This window comes from Manacus candei, unplaced genomic scaffold, assembly GCF_025592945.1.
Source record: "Manacus candei isolate 608988 ecotype Guabito, Panama unplaced genomic scaffold, ASM2559294v1 h1tg000014l, whole genome shotgun sequence".
Classification (NCBI taxonomy): Eukaryota; Metazoa; Chordata; class Aves; order Passeriformes; family Pipridae; genus Manacus; species Manacus candei.
The window spans coordinates 13454069-13474356 of NW_026138062.1; the positions used below are offsets into that span (position 1 = coordinate 13454069).

General features: G+C 37.8%; 1 protein-coding gene and 1 long non-coding RNA gene across 5 annotated transcripts in view; one reads left to right on the top strand and one right to left on the bottom strand.

The window, feature by feature from the left end:
* The window catches only part of TBC1D4 (TBC1 domain family member 4), a 556453-nt gene that overhangs the window by 45113 nt on the left and 491052 nt on the right, over window positions 1-20288 (top strand). For 3 of the 4 annotated variants that reach the window (XR_007903340.1, XM_051780401.1, XM_051780402.1), the window contains exons 2-6: window positions 9726-10328; window positions 11675-11764; window positions 15343-15447; window positions 17955-18087; window positions 20140-20231. Coding sequence is in view for 3 of the 4 variants with exons in the window: in XM_051780401.1 (XP_051636361.1) it covers window positions 9726-10328; window positions 11675-11764; window positions 15343-15447; window positions 17955-18087; window positions 20140-20231 (1023 nt within the window). In the remaining variant the exon portion in view is untranslated. Of the gene's footprint in view, window positions 1-3021; window positions 3580-9725; window positions 10329-11674; window positions 11765-15342; window positions 15448-17954; window positions 18088-20139; window positions 20232-20288 lie in introns of those variants that run through there. The other variant, XM_051780404.1, reaches the window with a different exon arrangement.
* On the bottom strand, window positions 710-9730 carry LOC127467929 (uncharacterized). The gene is made up of 3 exons (XR_007903355.1): window positions 9646-9730; window positions 1908-2083; window positions 710-908 (listed from the first exon to the last, which is right to left on the bottom strand). It is a non-coding gene; the product is annotated as an uncharacterized LOC127467929 (long non-coding RNA).

Sequence of the window (20288 nt, forward strand, 5' to 3'; positions counted from 1 at the left end):
TTGTCTTTCATGGTTTTGTAGCGAGTGTTGTTTTGAGAGAAGGAGCCTTGAACCCAGTAGTAACATTTTTTCTGTCTCTGCTGCAGTATCACCTGCTGTTCAACACTGGTTTTGGTATCCACCTCTCTGTAAGCAGAACCTTTTTTAAGGACAGTTTGTAGTCTGAAACTTCTCAATACTGCGATTGAGAGTTTATGGGAACACATCAAATAGGAAAAGACCTAACTCCTTAGTTGCATGTCATTGAGGAACTTCTAACCTCATTAAGGGGGTTAGAAGTTATTTCAGTGACTGACTTTTTTTGGACCAAGTATATAGTCACCTGCTAGATCTCTTAGACTGAACAGTCTGTAATTTTTCCCATCTCCTGGTGACAGTGCTGAATTACTAACCACTTACCGTCTTCTCCTTCAGTAATAGCAGAAGAAGGTGGTTATTGTTGCAAATGAGTTCTAAAAGTGGTGTCATCCATGGATATCATGGTGTATTTCAACCAAACCTGGGTTGATACTCACTTTAGGAGTTGTCATGATCTGCCATATAGGAGTCTTGAAACCTTGATCTCTTGACTAGGGAAAAACAGACTTTCCAAAACGTGTTCATTTCATAGTAAATCAAAATGTTAGTTAATATTTTTAAATTAGACTTTCCAAAATGTGTTCATTTCATAGTAAATCAAAATGTTAGTTAATATTTTTAAATTAAAATCTTGAGAACTTTTACCTGAAACTGCTGAATAAAAAATTGCCACTTTCTTAAATATGGTGCATAGAGCATTTATTTCAGTCTTAGCATTTTAAATCTGTTAAAATGAAGTTCATGGTCTTCTGATCTGTATTTGAGAAGTGGATAATGGCCATAAATGGGCAAAATACTTCAATGAGCTCTCCCAACTTTTTTTTTTCCCCCTAAAAGGAAATGAATGCAGAGAATGTATTAATTGTTTGAGACTGTCCACGTGACAGCCTTATCTTCTCAGGCAAGCCCTTTTAAAAATAGGATATGTGTTAAACATGATGGAATTCTTAAAAACATCTTTAACAAACCCCTTACTAGAAAATTAACTGCAAAATTAAGTTAAAATGCAGTTTTCAGGAGAAAATTCCTAGTTTAGATCTGAATTTGTGCTTTTATTGTTTGGAAAAACTGGGATTAAAGCAGTTTGAAAGAAGAAATGATGTTACAAGCAAGCTGTACTTTGCTAAATCTTTTAGTGGGAGTTATGTCCCAAGCTTGGAAACAAACTTGCATATGCTGTAAGTATAAAATTGGTAGGTGAATTGAGGTTTACTAATCTACATATTCAAAGAGCATAAGGATCGTCATGAGACCTCTGTACTGACACTTCTATGGGTTGCAGAGTATTCAAGCAAAGTGAATAGGAGCTGTATCTGAAAGGTGGAAAAGCGTCAGCCTGATGGCTGGCCTAAACATAGGAGCAAAATATTGAATGCAAGAACCTTCCTTGCTTAAAGCAACGCTCCTGTTGGGCTGTGCTGTCACTCCATCATTGAAGTTCTTTGATACCCCACTGTAGAGTGCTTGCATAGATGTATAAAAAAAGGGATCGATTGTCTGCTCAGGCATCTAAAACAGTCTTGTAACTCTTAGACATTCTTTCCTCTTAAGTAACTTGATCCACTTTCTATCATTATACTACTTATTTGAATTTGGATACTTGACAAAGCAGTATCTTGTGTGCGTGTGTAGCACACAGAACGTGTTAGGTGATCCACAAACTTCCAGTAGCAAATTAGGTAATGTGATGGTTTGCTAAGCAAAAACCATGCAACTGTGGTACTTTTTGCTGTTTGTTGACTATCAAAACTAAATAGAGTAAGTAACTCTTGCGCTGATCTTGAATAAGAATTACTTTGAAAAGTGAATTTTATTGTATTTTAGCTTACCTATCTAAAAATATATCTCTCTTTAGGGTGGTTTGGTGGTGGTCTTCAGCTTTGCCTTCAGCAGGAGTGTGTGATCTCACCAATATATGGTCTGAGGTTGAATGTCAGAGTAAAATACATGCATTGCCCTGTAGCAGTTCTTCAGAAACAAAACCAACTGGGTCCTGACCAGTCACCTGGAAAAAATAGGCCAGGCAAATAGAAGGAAGACTGTCTCCTGAAAGCTGAACTTTACTATATGCAGTCCTTTAATGGATGTTCCCCGTGTGTTTTCTGATGCTGTAAGCTTTGGCTACACTCATGAACCTGTAGGGAATAGCAGAAATGTGAAAGCACTAGCTGCCAGGGGTGACAGTCAGCTTGAAGCTCCAAAATCTGCTTTCACTGAATCTTTCTTTGCCAGCCTCTGTGTTCCAGCTTTCCTGCTACTGGGCTTGTGTTGTGTTAGCCCAGACATGCAGCAGAATGAATTGGAGTTGGTGGCAGATGCTTATTATTGCCTGCTGAGAACCTGACTTTGTGTTTTCTAAACTTTATTTTTAGACTGTACACTAAGTGCAGATGGATTATAGAAGTGCTTAGTAATTTGTCTGTTATTCTTTTCCTTTCGTGATAGCATTTCTCTTGGCTATGAATCCTCCTTATTTTTGTAAAACAGAAGATGATATTCCTTCAGCAAAGTCAGCTGATGGAGACAAATTCTTCTGTTCTAGTTTCTGAATATCTCTAGCATAAATAAAGTCAACAAATTTCTTGTGTGACTGCATAAGTTGAGTCACTCTGAGCTGGTCTTTTATCACTTTATCAGAAAGATGCATTTTTAATGGTGAAAACTGTCCAGTGGACAGCTATCAGCAGAGTGGGAAGCAGCAGAATGCAGTAGTTTTAGCAGTATAAAAGGTATGAATTATCAGCACTGTACTAACTGTACGGCAGTAAAAACATTTACAGCAGTTAAAGAAAAACAGTTTTTTCTCTCTCCCACCCTTCTTTCTAGTTGAGAATAGTTACTGATATCTGTACTTTGGGTACTTTGGCTGACATTGGACTGTGTTTTTATGTAAGATAAGAACTTTGCCTTGGTATCGAATGCCTGGTACATAGCAGGATGTGATATGTGGCTTACTTTGTCTCTGTTCATGTGTCTGCTGTGGCTGGGTTCTCCTATCTTGTGGATATGCAAGTTAACACTAACTGAAAGGATAGTCATGTCCAATTGCTCCTAATTTTTTCTCACATTGTGCTGGTTTCTAATTGATGGATGTCAAACTTCCAGTAATTAGCACGGGGTGTTGATTTCTGGATGGTATCCTGTTTCTCTTTTGTTTCTTTTTAAGTATACACAGCCTGATCATGAGTAGGAAGCATTATTCAAATCCAAGGGAGTGCGGGTGCTTCCAACCCCAAGTCAGGAAATATTTGGCTTTTGAAAAATAACGGCTACTGTGCGGAGCTCTGGCTGAGCTGTGATATCATGAAATGAGCCTGAGGAAATGCTGTGAATGTGCTGCCAACCCTTTGTGAGAGGAGGGATCTTTCTGCGCTCACTTATCCCAGGAATCTGTTCCTCAGTCCTTGTGTTTATGACGCTAACGTTCAGTGACAGTTCTGCTTGGACATGCCTCTGCTCCTGAACTGGATCTCACACCAGAAGGTACTGACTGCTCCTAAGGTGCGTGTGTGAAGTTCATTCATCTTGCGTCTCTCTGTACGATGGAACAGGTCTGACAATGCACCTGGTGTGGTGATGGAGTGAGAAAATAATTGCCTTGCTAGAACTGCTATCATTAAGTAGCCAGATTTGTTAGGCATGTTTGTTAGATTAGTACTTCACAGACATACTAATGTTTACAAGCCTTGTGGTATGAAGAGGGGCTTTACTTTGTTAATAAATTCCAGACTGAAATTTTCCATGTGGAAGCTAGAAATAAATTAGGAAGAGCTGCAACTTCTCTGCACAGTGAAATTCAGTCCAGCTGTGGAAATAATGATATACAGCTAGTGAATTTTGTTCTTCTTCTCAATATTCATAGTATTCAAGTTCTAAGTTTGGATTAAAATTGAAAGTACTGATCAGTAGTTACTGAAGGATGCACTTGAAAGTTATCCCTCCAGAAAAAAAGAGGATCCCCACCTTTGTTCATTGGAGGCTCTTGTAAATTGAAAGGGAATGTTTTTGTGGGGTTTTTTTGAATGCTTCAACTTCTGTCACTGCTATTCAAGAAAGCATGAAGTGTCACCATGGAGATGCTCTGCCTATTCTAGAGTTGTGACAAATTGTTCTAGTGTTGTGCTGCAGCATGCATGAGTGGGTTCAGTAGCCTCTTTGTTTTGCAACTTCAAGATATTGATGATAAACATCTTTTAACTGAAGATTTTTTTTGGATTTTAGAGGTTGAAGTTGGAATTAATTGTAACAAAATCCTATTTAAATGTCATGAGAAGAATTTGGTGTTATTTTTCTGTAGTCCTCTCTTTTGTGTTAATCCTCACTTTGGTCAGATGAAAGAGCTTGCATTAGTTACATCAGTTAAAATGATGTTTCCAATGTGAAAACAATATTCTGCTTAGAACACAGTGAAGTGTCTTCATATGTAGTAGAATAGTTCTTGGCAGTACTAATCACGTGCCCTTTGGGCAACGTACTACTAATGCACGAGGCAGGTGTTTGCACTCCTTTATGTACTGACCCTGTTACAGGTCTGTCACAAGGGATAGAACGAGATGTAGCCCATGAACTGCAGAGCTGAAATTAGCATGTCTAGAGTACTAATATATCTGTCTTCTAGCCAGGATTGGGGGCTGTGACTTTATTCTACACTAGCTGGCCAAATGGGTGATGTGCTGCAGTAAGGTCTCAAACCAAGGTCGTAGGGGGAGGTGTGTGGTGCAAATAGATGAGACTGGGGACTATCTGGCTAGAATTGATGCTCTCATTAGTTTCAGCTTACCAAAACTATACTGCCTGTAGTAAACAGAGTTTGTGACAGTGTAACACCAGTCATACTTTACTTTTTACATTGTTTATTCAGAGCTGTGATTATCATTGTAGGTGATGCAGAACTTGCCCAGTGCCATCTGCTCTGTTTTTAGTACAGCTAACTTTTAGTTGTTGAATTGCCATGTATTGAATCAGATCTAATTGGATGAAGAGTGATTCATACAGTCTTAGGCTACTCAAATATGAATAACAAATTTAATTTGCGTTCTTAAGTGTGGGGTTTTTTTCTTTAATTAGTCTTATTAGATTGATCGTATTTCCCTGGAGTGAAATATTGCCTCTTTAGTGACATTATGGAGCTCTTATTACTTGCCTCTTTTTTTTTGGTAGTAGGGTTTTTTGTTTGTTTTTTCTCCTCAACCAAGTTTTAGAGTGTTCTTTACACTGAGGAGCTGAACTAGTATCACAGGTCTAGTTTTGTATTTATGGTACCCACTGTCCGTCCTTGTCTTTTTGACCTCTAGCATTTGGGGGGGTTGTTTGGTACAGGCCCTGAAGAAGGATCTCAGCTCCTCTGAGTTCTCTTGGCTCTATTCAGAGATTGAGTTGTTACTTTTGGGCACTGTTTCAAGAGTCTTAAAGTACACGTGCTGCTACGTTCTCCTGACAGGCATGTATGCTCTTGACAACATCCTGGAGGGGAAGAAAGCTCATCTGAAGCTCTCACATCCATTTTGTTTGGTTTCAATTTATTAATACCTGAGAAGGTTTAGTGTGCCTGTTACTGTTTAAGCATGAGGTCACTATTATATTAGAGAAAGCTTTGTGTGCTGTTCCAACATATTTGAGTAAGCGTGTTGGGTGGGGGATAACTACCTTGTTCTGCTTCTTATAATAGTCTGCTACTCCTCAACAGCTTAGGGGAACTTCATGAATAAAACCTATAGTAGTGGCCTACATTATGTTTCTGCTTTTGAGAACTTCTGTCCCAGCACTGCCCTATCAACTCCTACTTTTCTGGTCTGGGAAGCTCTCTGCAACTGCCTTTGGGACATAGTAATTTTCTCTTCTGTCCAGCAATATTTGGAAAACGATGATAGGCCCCTAGACCATGGGATTTGGGAGAAGCAAAGCAGGGGAGAATTAAGTCTTCTTGCATTGTTCCAGCAGTAGCACCACTGGGTTTGTTCAGGCTGAAATTGTGCCTCTCTCACCCAGAAAATACACTACTTAGCCCCCTCTAATCTAGTCTTCCTTCTTGACATAACAAAAAAATTCTCTGTGTTAAATAGATTAATTGCTAAAATATTTTAAGGATTTAATTTTCTTTATGTTCAGGTGAATGCTGAAAACCTATGCAATGACTCATTTAACCTTTTTATTTTGTTCTGCTAAAAAAGCTGGTAGTAGATGTCCAGAAAGATCTGCAATGGCCCTGTGTGTGTCAGGAGTAAGAGTCCCATTTCTCTCCTTTGGCTGCTTAATTTCATGAGACTGCTGCAGGGAAATACTAGATTTTGGAAACACATTAATAGGTTTTGACTGTTTCAGGAGTCTGTCTTCTTAATATTCCTAAACTGATTTCTAAACGTAGTTAAGCATTTTCATCCAGGTAATTCAGTATTTTGAAAGCTCTGTTCTGCTTATGATATTGTCTAACTTTGCCCTGCAATTTTGCCATTAACAAATAAGCTAATATCCAAATCCAAAAAAGTTACACAACTTCGATGGTGAAACTTTTCTGACTTTTCTTGATATACAGAGGAACAAAATGTCAAACCCCAATGATACATGCCAAAGAAATATGTAAAAAGTCATATTGGGATGATTACTATGCTGATAATAGTGTAACTTTTCCTGTATCTTGCATTTCAGGAAAATACAGGTGAAAACTCTTCATTAGACTCCACTTGATTGCAGTTATGGGTTTTGCTCAAAGTCAATATTTTAAATGAAAATATTGTCATGTGATCAGGTATATCTCAGATAGCTGTAATTCTTTGTTCTTGATAAGGAAGTGTCACTCTGGAAGTGAAGAGAATCAGGTCTAACAGTAGAAGCTGGCACATTGTCAATCCTTGGGTACATTGTCATCAGTATACAGTTACTCCTGTACACTAAAGACCAGCAAAATCCATGTGTATGACTAATAGCCAGGCGGTGTTAGTATCTGTATTACATGTTATACTTGAAGCTGTTTTTCACACCATCTAGAGTATTCAAGAAAGAACCAACAAGCATCTGGAACTGGTTCTGGGCTGTCCGACAGATATTAGTTATCAATTATGAAATCCCTGTATTAGCTTATATTCCTCTTCAGCTGTATATAGGAGAAGTATTCATAACTACAGAGATTAAATGGGTCTTAAAATTTTCTCCTTGATTTTTCACTTTAGTTCTGTGTATAGGTCAAAAAATAGAAAAAAAGTGAATACTGATGAGGGAGCACTCTAAGTAGCCTGTAAAAAAATTCAGTTAAACAAAGCAGGGAATAAGGATTGTTCGGACTGTATGAGCTGAAACCCCTGCTCTAATGCTAGGATCCATGTATGCATGTAAGTGAAAATACTTTGTGATGCAAAAGCTATACAAGGAACAGGGATTCTGAAACAATAATTGTGACTTAAATATGAATGTCTGAAGAGTACACACAATCTGGAAAAGATAGAAGTAAAACCAAGTGATAAACAGCAGTATGGATGGTGGTTTTTTTCTGAATAGAAATGCAGTTACTTAAAACTCTGTGTGTATATTTGTGGTGGAGATCTCTGACAGAGTAGGGAATGGATGGGTATTTCTGTTGTGGTACAATTGGTAGTGTGTTATCCCCAGCTATTTGGAGATTTACTGGAGGAGGAGAGACAGGGAAGGATGTGTTAGGAGGCTAGTGGGTATTTTTAGAAAGACTTAAGAATTTCCAGTCTTTTTTCTTAGAATTGATGAGCAAGAGGCTCAGTACACTTTTTAAAAAATTCAAATGGCCAGTTAAACAGCTGACAATGTTTAGTTGATCGTATGTAGAATTTATGCATTTTTAATAGAATTATCATTTTTCACTGTATTTTGAATAGAAATAGATGTGAAATGCCCTTTAACAGGTTCTGGATTCTTAAAAGGGAAATGTTAGACAGCTAGTTTGCCAATGTCGTTATAATAGAAAACTAAGAAATTTAAACTCTAGAGCTTCTCTGAGCACAGGCCACAGAAAGAATAAGAGACCCATCAGTGGAAAAAGAGCTGCATCTTGGAATATGAACAGGCATGTATAAAGTGAGAATTGTTTGTGTCCAGCTGAGCTGGCATGGCTGGGAGGAAGCACACCTTGGGTGATGGTTAAGCAGCCTGCTAGTGAGAATGAGTGAAGAATAGTTACCCTCTAGTGTCGGTGTCATATCAAGACTTAACTTTTAGGCTTACTGAAAACTGAGATGATGATGACATCTATAGGGATAAAAGCCAAATAGTCAGTAGACCTTAGGGTAATTGAACTTCATTTTGCAATAAATGAACTGGAAGCAGATTTGAGCTGAATGCCCAAGGGGTGAGGAGTGTGTAATAGGAGATGGGGATTAAGACGAGGTAATTTTCCACTGTGACTTGCAAAAGTGCTGGTATCAAGGCTTCAACTGGTATCATGTGACTGAAAGAAAGAGATACTGTTGGGAGCATGGATTATTTATTAAGGTGTGACTTCAAAGTTATCTTTTTTTAATAGAAAAATTCTTTGAAAGATATCAAATATTATAGATATGGTGGGAAGCTGTATAGAATGCAAAAGCTGTTGATTGATTATATTGGACTAGGTGAATGTTGAGAACCGATTTCTCTTGGAAAGAAAATGTATAGATATTCTCTCTTTATCTCATTGTCACTAGTAATTTCCCCAGTGCATGTAACATGATGCCTTTCATTATCTTTCCAGAGAAAATGAGACATGGTGGAAAGAGGTTTGGTTAAGAGGAACAGGTACTGTCCAAAGTGCAACTAGTATCACTCTGATCTGCAGTCAGTAGAGTTGGATAAGTCCTAAGACCTTGTTTTCTTTATTGAAGCCAAAACAAAAAAAAGAGTGTTTGTATTAAATATGTTGATATTGAAAGCAGACTCCTCCCAAGGTGATAGGGATAAAATGGAGGAACCATGTGTCTTTGAGACTGGGTGATACAGGGCTGAAATTGAGAGTTTCTACTGGACATGCACAGTTTGTCTATACAGGATGTAGCAGGAATCTATGGGTAAGAATGACAGAGGAGAAGGGAGATTTGGGTGTGCTACTTAACTGCATGACTGAGACAGCAGGGAAGTGTGACCTTAAAGTGAACTGTCATAGGGTGGATGGGGTGAGGGTTTTTGTAGTAGATAATAAATGATAGCTAATGCAATTGTACATGGTATTTCAGTAAAATTTCCATATTCTTGCTACCTGTATTCCAAAGCTGTCAGTTGAAACTGATGGATATTGCTGGTCTCTTTTTCCCAAAACTGTTTCCACAACAGAACAGTGATGGCCCTATCCAAAATACATCAGTAAAACACGCCAATGTGGGCAGAGGACCACAGAAAAGAAAAGGCAATCTCAGTAAAAATAAACAAACGAAAAAAAAGATGTGAACATTTGTCAGTAGGCCTTCTGGTAATTTAAAACCTTATGTTCTGAAGCAAATTACAGAAAAAAATTATTTGCTTTGCTTCCACTGCATAAATTAGCTGCACAGAATTTAAACTTTACTGGTTTTATATTGTTAGCCAAGAAGATAGGGGCACTCTGCTGAAGAAATAGCTAATGTAAATACTTACTGTAATAAATGTCTGACATATCACTGGCTGTGCTCTCTCATTTGCGGTTACTAAACAGGCCTTTCACACTGTCCACTTAGGTTCCCGATGTCATCAGCAGCATAAGACAAGTCTCCAAAGCCGCACTAAAAGAAGATGCCAAACCAAGTAAGGATAGTGAAGATGCCTTCTATGACTCTCAAAAATTTGAAGTCCTTTACTGTGGAAAGGTGACAGTGGCTCACAAGAAAGCTCCCTCCACGCTAATTGATGAATGCATAGAGAAATTCAGCCTTCATGAGCGCCAGCGCCTGAAACTATTAAACGAGCAGCGCAATAATGAGTCAAGTTTGGACTTACCTCTGTGTGAAGAAAACGTGCCAGCTTCTTCATTGGATAGCCCATTTGAGGAGCTGGACAGCCCAGATAACACTTCAGGGCATGCTGCAATGTTTACAGTCGGCAGCCAGACCAACTTGACCAACCTGGCCAGCACTCGTGGCTTCTTTCCAGAGAGCATTTTAGAGGACTCTGGCTTTGATGAGCAACAAGAGTTTCGCTCCCGGTGCAGCAGCGTCACTGCAGTTACGCAGAGAAGGGTTCATGACGCAAACCTGAAAATACAGTCACGCAGAAGACATGCAAGTGCACCCAGTCATGTTCAGCCCTCTGATTCTGAGAAGAACAGGACAATGTTGTTCCAGGTGTGTACTAGGAGGAGCAATTTCTTGTTGGTTTTGTACCGTATCTTTTTCCCCTGTGCAGTTTGAAGCTGAGACAAGTTTTGCCATATAAGTAATATAGGTCCAGTATGGTTTCATGATTTCTCATAAATATTTATGTATCTGTTCATAAACGACTGCAACACAAGTAGCTGAACTTTCTTAAGGAAGTCACCTCAAGTCATGAGCTCGGGCAGATTTTAAGGAAAAGTAATTACTTGTAGAGTAATCACTTAAAGGAGTAGCGTTTTTAGAGAAATAATTATTTTACATGCAGTTCTGGATTACCTGTATAGATGAGATCTAGAACCTGGCTGGAGAAGAGTGAGTATTCTTTCGAAAAGAGAGTCGATGCAAACAAACCCTCTTTTTTTGTGCACTTAAAAAGAAACTGACAACTTCACATAAGATTTTTGCAGCCTTACGTTTTGCCCAGCCCCTTTGTGATGATTTGTCTTATCTTTCCCAGATGAGTACTCAAACATCTCTGCACTGAAGGCTTCTTCCTTCAGACCTCAATGCTTATTTCTTCTCTTGCCTGAAGTGTATTTCACATCTTTGGAGCTTGTTTTGAGAAAACAAAAGGATGTGTAAAAGAGGTGACCCATAAAAGGAAAAGTCCTTGGACCTTAAAGTAACAGGGGACTAAATGCCTGGATTTTGTCTTTCCATTTGTTTTAAAGATCATTCTTGCCTTTTATTCTCTTGGGAGATTGATAACTGAAGTGAGAATTGCCATTCAGAAAACCACAACTGTCCCTTATAATGGATTCAGCTGAAAAATTTTCTGAGATCTGTGGAATAAGTTCCATAGGCTTGAGAAACAGTTTGGGAAAACTGAAAGATAGTTTGTTGCAGAACCTACTCTTTCTCATCTAGAATTAGTACAAACCAAGAAGTATCACCTTAGTTTCTCAGCTAACCTATGGTATAATTTGAAAAACAAAAATCATTGTAGCTTTTAGTTTAGCCACATTGTTTGCTAAAGATTTTAGTATTGTCTGTCAGTGTGATCTTTGGACCAAAATCTGATCTTGAACAATCCCAGCTTGAAGGGAAAAAGGGTGGGAGGGGGAGAAGAAAAACTGTTTTCTTTCAAATTCAACTTTTTCTTTCCAATTCTTTCCTGTTCAACTGAGTGTATTGTGCTTGCTGAAATATTCTTACTCAATATAGGCAGAATTGTAAAAGCTTGTAAAAGCTGAGTAAGCTGATGTGCCAAAGAAAGGCTGTGTGAACAAGAAAGGGCTAGATTCTGACATTTTTGTTGCTGTCAGTGCTGTGCCTCCAAGACAGTCAGAAACTAGACTTACTCTTCTCCCTCTCAGGTTGGAAGGTTTGAAGTTAACCTCATCAGTCCAGACACCAAATCTGTTGTGTTTGAAAAGAATTTTAAAGATATCTCCTCATGCTCTCAGGTAAGCATTATTAAGAAGCAACATGTAGATCAGCAGAAGAAAAAGATTTTATTTGTTCTTCGTTTGGCTTGCCTTGCTAGTCTATAGGCAGGAGAAAAAAAGAAATGTAGAATTCTTTGTCAGTGTTCTATGCTATTTTCCCTTGTTGAGTCTCAAAGGCCATTTAAAAACAGTTTATCATATCTAACTTTCCCTTAATAAGAGTAAATTGTTGTTTTATACCATTGGCTCCTTAATTTAAAAAAAGGGGAGGGGTGATTGTGACTAATGTATACCCAAATCCTGCATGAAGTTTGATGCATCAGCTTATTTGGGGAGTATGACTAAAAAAAATGAATATTAAACTGCCATTGCTCACAAACAGTTGCAGCAGACTGGAATTACTATTTGCCTTTACAAGAGTGAGAGCTGTTATTCAAATTGTGACTTTCACTCATCTGGTAGTAGTTTCAACTAGAATGTAATGTCATTTCCAAAAAGCTTAAGTACAGAAAAGAGGAGTACAAAATAGCGGTAGTGGCAACTTTGATTATTGGTCAGCAAATAAAGTATAAAGTGTTCTGCTTTGGGAGAGCATTGGATATGTTTTTGGAAGTAGCTTAATATCCATTTAAGATGCTCTGAATGTGCTGTTCCTGAGCAGGTAAGTTCCTGAAAGCCTTCAGAATGAAAGGAAGAGAGCATCAGATCAGCCCTCCAGAAAAACAGCAGTTTACCTGCATCATTTCTACTGGAGAATATGGCAATAGGTGTACCTAGCTATGTCCAGTAATAAAGAAATTTTTCTTATAAAGTTAAATGCCAGGGCTGAGGGATTCACGTTTCCGTCTTGTTGCTGTTCAGTACCTGTTACTTCAGACACTTTCTGTTTTGATGTTTCACTTCATTGCCTCCTTTCATTTGCCATGCCACATGCATCACTTCAGGCTTCCTTAAACATTATTATTCTAGTTTAAAGTACACATCTGGCATTCTCTAAACCTATATTTCACTCCCAAGTGCTTTCATTTTAATGCTATTAAGAAATCTGCTCTTGCATGACTGGTCTACCAATGCTAATACAAATTAAGAACTGGTCAATACTTGTAACTCAAGTGGAGTCTTGAGCTACTAAAGGCCTAGATCCTGACTCTACTGTTAAACTACAGTTTGTATTGCTTTTCATAGAGAAAAAAGGCTAGTGCAAATACAGAATGGGACAATATAATCAAACAATGATGTAGTAATAGCTTTATAATAAATGCAGATCAAAGAGATTCTTAAAGAAGGGATAAGGAAAGCAGAATTTGCAGACAGCTTTGGTCTTCTGCTTTTTGGGTGTACTGAACTGAGTAAATATGACACTTCAGCTTTAGGTACTGGGCTCCTAGGTTGTATATACGTACTGATAATAGTCAAACAAAACAGTCCTAAGCAGGAACAACCTTTGTTCTGCTGACTTTAAAGTGTGGTGACCAGCAAGACCGTGGCAGACTTTCAAAGCACAGCTTTCCTTCAGGAAAATAGTTGTGTAGAATAAATAGTGTCAAGTAATGCTGTGTGTTGGACTTTGGAGATGGAGTTTTTCACACCGCCTCTTCACTTTCATTTGGAGCAAAGCTTCTGTTATTTTGCATTCTTGAATATCTCTAACAATACTCTGGGGGGATTTGTTTGATTTCTTTTTTTAATGCAAACCAGCTACTTTAGAGAAGTTGAGGGGGTTCTGTGTTCAATAGAAATGAAACTAATTTATTGAAGACTAAGTATTGGTTGCATAAAGCTCTTCTTTTAAGAACTTGATGCTAGCCACAGGGCTTCTCTGTTATGAATTTACAGGGCAGTGATTTACTGTGTATTGTGGACTGAAGGTTAGGAGTGTTTGTTCTTTAAAGCTTTACAAACAATGGAAAGGAGATGTTCTGGTCAGTTTGCCTTCTGGATTCTCTTAGTCTGGTCTAATAAAGGTACTTTTTATTAGATTAAGTGTGGTTGATCTGCTACATTCAATTAATTATCCACACTCCATATACTTGTCAAAGCAGCAAATATAATTGATGATAAACCTCTGTGTGTGTGCTGTCTAAACTCAGGTATCAGACAGCTGTAGAAGTTTTCTTGTTGCAGCCTTGCTGACCTTGAGGGAACCCAGAACAACAAAAAACTTGGTTCATTTGTCATGTCAAGTCCAACCACACTCTTTGAGAAATGTGATGAAAGTAGTGTTGATTGAGGAACATACTGTGGTGTTTATGCCTCAGTAGTGCAAGTGTCACATCTCTCTCTCCTTTCAAATGTTCTCCTCTTGAGACTGAGAAGTCAGAGAGCAGTAGGCCTGTTCAGGAACTGTCAGCAGTGAGGGAACTGGAATCTCCCCAAACCACCTTTAGTAAACACGTTTTCTTCACAAAACAGACCGCAACACTTCACTGATCTATCTACAGATCAACATGTGTATACCTCTGACCTTTTTTATTTTATGCTTTGGAAGACTTCATGTGTCATGAGAAAATAAGTCTAGTTAAGTCAGCATTACTGTGGACCATCGTTAAACTAATGCCCTTAGTGTCATTTTAGACACCCTCTGCACCTCTGTTAAGTTTTAAGTGGCACAAATGGAACTTTTGGAATTTTGTTTTTTAAAATGACAGCATGTAGTGACGCTATGTTCAGTCTGTCACGTACTTCATTTCCAATTTTGTTGAGAGTGTTTTCTGTAGTGACAGGCAAGTTGCTTTGCCTCCTCCTCTCTTTTATGATATAGGTGTTTTCTTTGGAGATGGATCCAAGCAAACAAGTTCTGCTTTCTGTTGTATTTGAACTTGAGAGATTAGGCTTTCATTTGGAGAAAATCTACTATTACTATACTGAGATGATAAAAACATTGGCAAAAGCTTTAACAATAGTGACTCATGTTCCATGAATTGAGACGGGAAATATAGTGTTTCTTAGGAAGCTGCTCTCTTTGATCTTCTTAGTGCTGTTTTTAGCAAGGCAATGTTCCCTGTCAAGTCGTTAGACTAAGATCTTAAAAGAAAACATCAGTAGTAATATATAGTAAGTCTTGAAACTTCTGGTATGTAAATCAGTCTCAAAGAATTTATTTCAGAATTTGGTTGGAATTCTGTATGTCACCACTCATTCTCTACCTTTTTTTCTTCTGGTGTAATTGTAACATGTATTACAGAAAAGCAAAGGTCTGTTGCTACTCTGTTGCTTCTTCAATCCTGTGTTTTAGCATGGACTTATTACATCAAGTTTTCACTGTGGAGGCAATTCCAAATATAACCTAGAAATCTTTAGTTCACTTCCCTGAAAATCCAGTTTTTCTAATGGAAGAAATTCAGGTCAAGGTCTATCGCTTTGTAACTTCTGTTTTGATTGTGTAAAGATATTTATGTAACTTTTAAACACAGAAAGCAATTTATAAGGTAATGATAGTAGTTGTAAAATAGATAATTAGGAGCATGCATTTATAGTTTCTCAAATTTTTGCATGGACAAGAAAGTGTTGGAGTCTGACAACTATTTTTAGGATCACTTTGGAAACTAAACCTCTTTATAAAATAGTCCACTAATGCTGTTTTTGAACTCTTGTAGGGTATAAAACATGTTGATCACTTTGGTTTCATTTGCCGGGAATCTGTGGAATCTGGGTTAAGCCAATATGTTTGCTATGTGTTCCAGTGTGCAAGTGAGTCTCTGGTGAGTATTTATTAATGATCCTGATCTTTTCATCAGAGGATTTCTAAGGTATTTCCTAAACAATGTGAGTCTCTGTTATTCTGCTGTGTCAATTGAGCCTCAGTGGTCACATCTTCCCAGGTGCAAGACTGTGCAGCTGTGCATATGCAAATATGCAGTAGGAAGTGCTACATTCTGTTCCTACATAACCATATCCTGCTGATGCATATATCAGTAACAAATAGAAAAAAATCCATATGGGTGTGTTCATGTGTGCAGAACATGAGCATATTTGGACTCTGTATTTGATTGTAACTCTTCAGTTTCTAACTGTTGAGAGACGTGGTACTCCATTAAACATGTAGAAACGTATTGAATTAGTAACAAAGCTTATGATAAAACCCAAACATACACTGGTATGGTTTAAACTACTGGCTGATCCTGCATGTGTCTTTACCATGCATGTGGCTTTAGGATTTTTCCTGTAGTCTGTTTTGTTCCTCAGTAGAAGAAAATAGCTGTATCTGATCATAGAAGAAGAAAAACATAGTATGTATGGATGTGTGTGATTATGAAAAAGTCCATTGGACATTTGATAAAGTATGTATCAATTAATTGAAGTTCCAGGTAGCACTGATTTTAACTGATAACAGGTAACTTAATAATGTGAGAGCAAACAGGAAATAATTTTGACTACTTTTTTATTTTAGAGTTCTGACACCTTAAAAGAATTTGTTTTCTGTTCTGAACTGTGTTTGTCCCCGATGACTGTGGTAACAGCTGCTAACTCTTTTTCAGCTAAACTTAAAAATCTCTTTTCCAGTTAGCTGAAAATGTAAGTTTTCCATTGACTAGCTTCAGAGTGAATAGATTTACATCAGTAAAACTTCAAACAGCTAACAGCCCTAGATGTACAATGGCAGCTGAGGCTGCGCTTTTATCAAAATGGGAGCTTATTATGGAATCAGCTCTATCATTGTACTAACAGAAAATGTTACATCTGACCTACTGATAAATCTGACCATGCATAATTCAAAGGCTTAAGTGGTATATAAAACCTCCATGTATTTATGAACCTCTTTACATATTCTGGTACTGATATGTGTGGGTATGCCCACTTTGCAATATGAAATGAAGATTCCTGAGCTACTTTCAGATGCAATTGCTTGGACCCCAGTGGCAGTTTGACTGTGGCAGGGCAGAGCTTTCCAGATTCTCTGCTGTCAGGCAGGCTGTGTTGGTAAGCTTGTGTATATTTGCTCTAAATCTAGTTAGGGTTTGTGCTACAATTCTCATGGCTTTAGTGTAGTCATAATCCTTATGCTTAGCACTGTTCTCTGGATCTTCCACTGGAGGGGGATTGTAGCCCACTTAAAAAACTTAACAGTCCATGTTGCGAGATGGATATTCACTGTTCAATGTCCTGCTTTATTGCTAAGAAGAAAAAGCACCCAGAAATTGCTGGTAATGCTTAAAACTATGGGTTTTAAAACAAACAAAAAAGATCTGGACATACTGGGACACAAACTAATTCAGATTTCTACATTCACGTTCCGTTTTTTTCTCCCAAGAGACAAACCCCTCAAAAAGGTGTCTATGTTCTCAATGTTAAACTACATGATTTTGGTCTGAAACATTTCATCTTTTCTCTTCCTACTTATAAAAAAAGTAACAAGTAGAGTGAGGACCTGATTCTGAAGTAGGATACTGATTTCTTTCCTAAAATCATTCTCAAGCAGTTGTCTCCTTCTTTCCATGCTTATGCAAACACTCAGGAAACAGGTTTTAATAAACATTGTGTTCCCCTGAAATACAGACAGGGGACCTCCAAGTGCTTTGTATACAAGGTCTAGGAGCATATTTGAATGAATATGGAGAACTGCTGTCACCTCAACCTTTCTTAGATAAAAGTTTGAGCTTTTCCAGTGCTGTATTTGTGGCAGCAGTAGAGGAAATATCAGGGCAGAATGCAAGGCAGGCCAGAAGTACTTAAAGATAAATTGTGATTGTAATGAAGCTGGTAGCTAGTCTAGTAGCCTAGAGAAAAGTGAACTGCTGTGGGAAGCTCCTGTCTGGCAGCAGGGATGAGTCTGTAGGGGTTTATGCTAAAATGGTATAGGGGTGGGAGGAAAGTTGTTGAATGGAACACATGCAGTTTACAGGAAAAACTTGAAGCTAAAGAGATTAATGCTTTTTATTTAGCCAGCATATATTCAAGCAAAAAATTACCACTTGCAGCTTCTTAAAACAGTGAGTGCCTTCCCAGTAAGCTTGAGTAGCTGCAGTCACATACTCAAAATTACACTGTCTGGCTGAACTTAAAGATGGTAAGTATCTACAGAACAGGTAGAAAGCTGAGAACACAATCTTGATCTCTTTAGAAGACAGTAAAAGGGTTTTGTCTGGTTTTGTGTTTGGTTTTTTTTTTAAATTCTGAACTACCTGTCTATGACATGATTTATAAATCTAATTTCATGTATATGGCATGCATTTTTGTTTAAATACTCTTTTCTCTCCCTCCCATACAGGTTGATGAGATAATGCTGACCCTGAAACAAGCCTTTAGCACTGCTGCTGCCCTGCAAAATGCCAAGACACAGATTAAACTGTGTGAGGCCTGCCCTATGCATTCATTGCACAAACTTTGTGAAAGAATTGAAGGTAGAAGCTGAATTTATTTTTTAATTGTGTTTTGCTGATTATTGTAGAAGAATAACTTCATGCAAGAACAGAGAGAAAAATATCCCAATAAACAACTCTTACCATCACTTTGCACTCTCTGTATTTAGTTGGAGGTGTTAGCAGTAATGATACTGCAACTGAATATAGTATAGCTTCTGTTATAAATACATACCCTTTCATCATCATACCTTTCTTGAACGTTAAGCAGAGCAGCAAAACCCACCAGTTCACCTTCCATTTGTTTGGGTTTTTGCATGCTTTTGAAATGAGTCATAAAAAGACAGTTGTGATCTAAAAGGATCTTACTTTTCTGTGTGTTCCTTCTTTCCTGTGTGGGGTTATTTTTTTCCTTCTTTGTGTTTATTCTCTCATGCACTTCAAAACCTAGTTATATTATGGGGAAATAAACTATTAAGTTAGGAAACTACAAAGAATCACAGAATATGATGAGTCCAACCCTTAGCCCTGCACAGGACCATCCCCAAGAGTCACACCATGTGCCTGAGAGAATCATCCAAATGCTTCTTGAATTCTGTCAGGCTTAGTGCTGTGTCCACTTCCCTGGCAGCCTGTTCCAGCATCCAACCACTATCTAGGTGAAGAACTTTTTTCTAATATGCAACCTAAACCCCCCTAACACAACTTCAGGCCATATCTAATAAATAAAGTTAAGGCAACTACCTGACTTCAGATATGAATAGACAAATCTTTGTAGTTTCTCTGAAAATGAAGAGTGCCAAAACACATGTAAAAACTCTTACAAGATAGAATTTAAAACAAAAAAGTTAGGATCCTATTTTTATAGTCACTCTACTATGTGTCCTTGCAAAGTATTGTATGCAAAAAAAAAAGGCAAGTGTGTTATAAAAAACAAATAGTCTTGTATCTTCTGGTCTGGTGATGATGGTGCTCAATATTGCCAGTTTTCCCATTCATTGAAAGTCACTGTTACTACTTGCTTCCCTCTGGTGGATGACAAGCAAAGTATAAAATCCTAGTGGAGTGAAATTTTGTTAGGTTGTGACTGGTATTTTCTGGGTTTAACAACACATATTTGGAAATGATAAAGTTTAACTGGGAAAACCTTCTGTAAATGATAGACTATATAGGCTGCTGTATAAGGCAGTTAAGTATATTGAACACGGGTACTTGCAGGATAAGTATCCAGTATTAAAATAAAATCTCTCCTAGGACAACAACTAGAGTACTGTAATAGTAGTTTCATAAACTTTGTACTTACTGACTGAAAGGCTTTAGTGTCCCTTTGTTTTTATCCATCTGCTTTGTTTTGAGTCTAGAAGTTTGTCAAAATCAAACCTAAAGCTTCATGACTTTGGAAAAGTCTTTTATCTGTTCTGGTTGCAGTTTTCTATGAACAATTTGTACCTTGGATGGAAAAAACATATCTTCATGTGGGATTTGTTTTCACCCACATTTGTTGTAGCTTCCTAGAATGAGCTCTGTGAGAAAATTTGCACATTTTATTGAATATCAGAAATTCTTCCCTTTATTCCACAGCTTTTATGCAGTTCTTGCTTTTTAAAGTGTCTTCAGTTCTCTGGTATGACCTCTACCTTATCATTTCCTTGTCCAGAAATGCATCTAAGTCTTTCAGTAAGAAGCATCTGGAAACTTCCAAGTATCCTATGCATGGATTATCTCTCAGTTACAACCCTGATCTGTTCCTCTCCTCCTCCTCTCCCATACAGTTGTCAGATTTCAAGCTGTCAGTGATCTCTTGGTACTAGGACAGAAGCCATCAGTTGGGTAGGGAGCACAACCTTTTACATAGGAACCAGCCACTAAGCTGCTGCTACTTGTATTTTTACTGCTAAAGAATGAAGACAAAACCATGTGGTTAGCAAAATCTGAATTATTTTTTATCATGTATACTGTGGATATACAACTGTCATACATTAAACTTGTAGGAACTCCAATGCAGGTTTATATTTTCTGCTGTCATTTTGCTCAAAAGTTTTTTGAGAGATCATTTGAGAATCTAGAAGCTTTAATGGTCCTTTCTTTTCCCAGGACTCTATCCACCAAGAGCCAAACTTGTAATTCAGAGACATCTGTCATCACTAACTGATAATGAGCAAGCAGACATTTTTGAACGTGTTCAGGTAATACCTTAGAAACTGTTCTTCCAAATTTGAAAAAGACCATGATAAAATGAACTA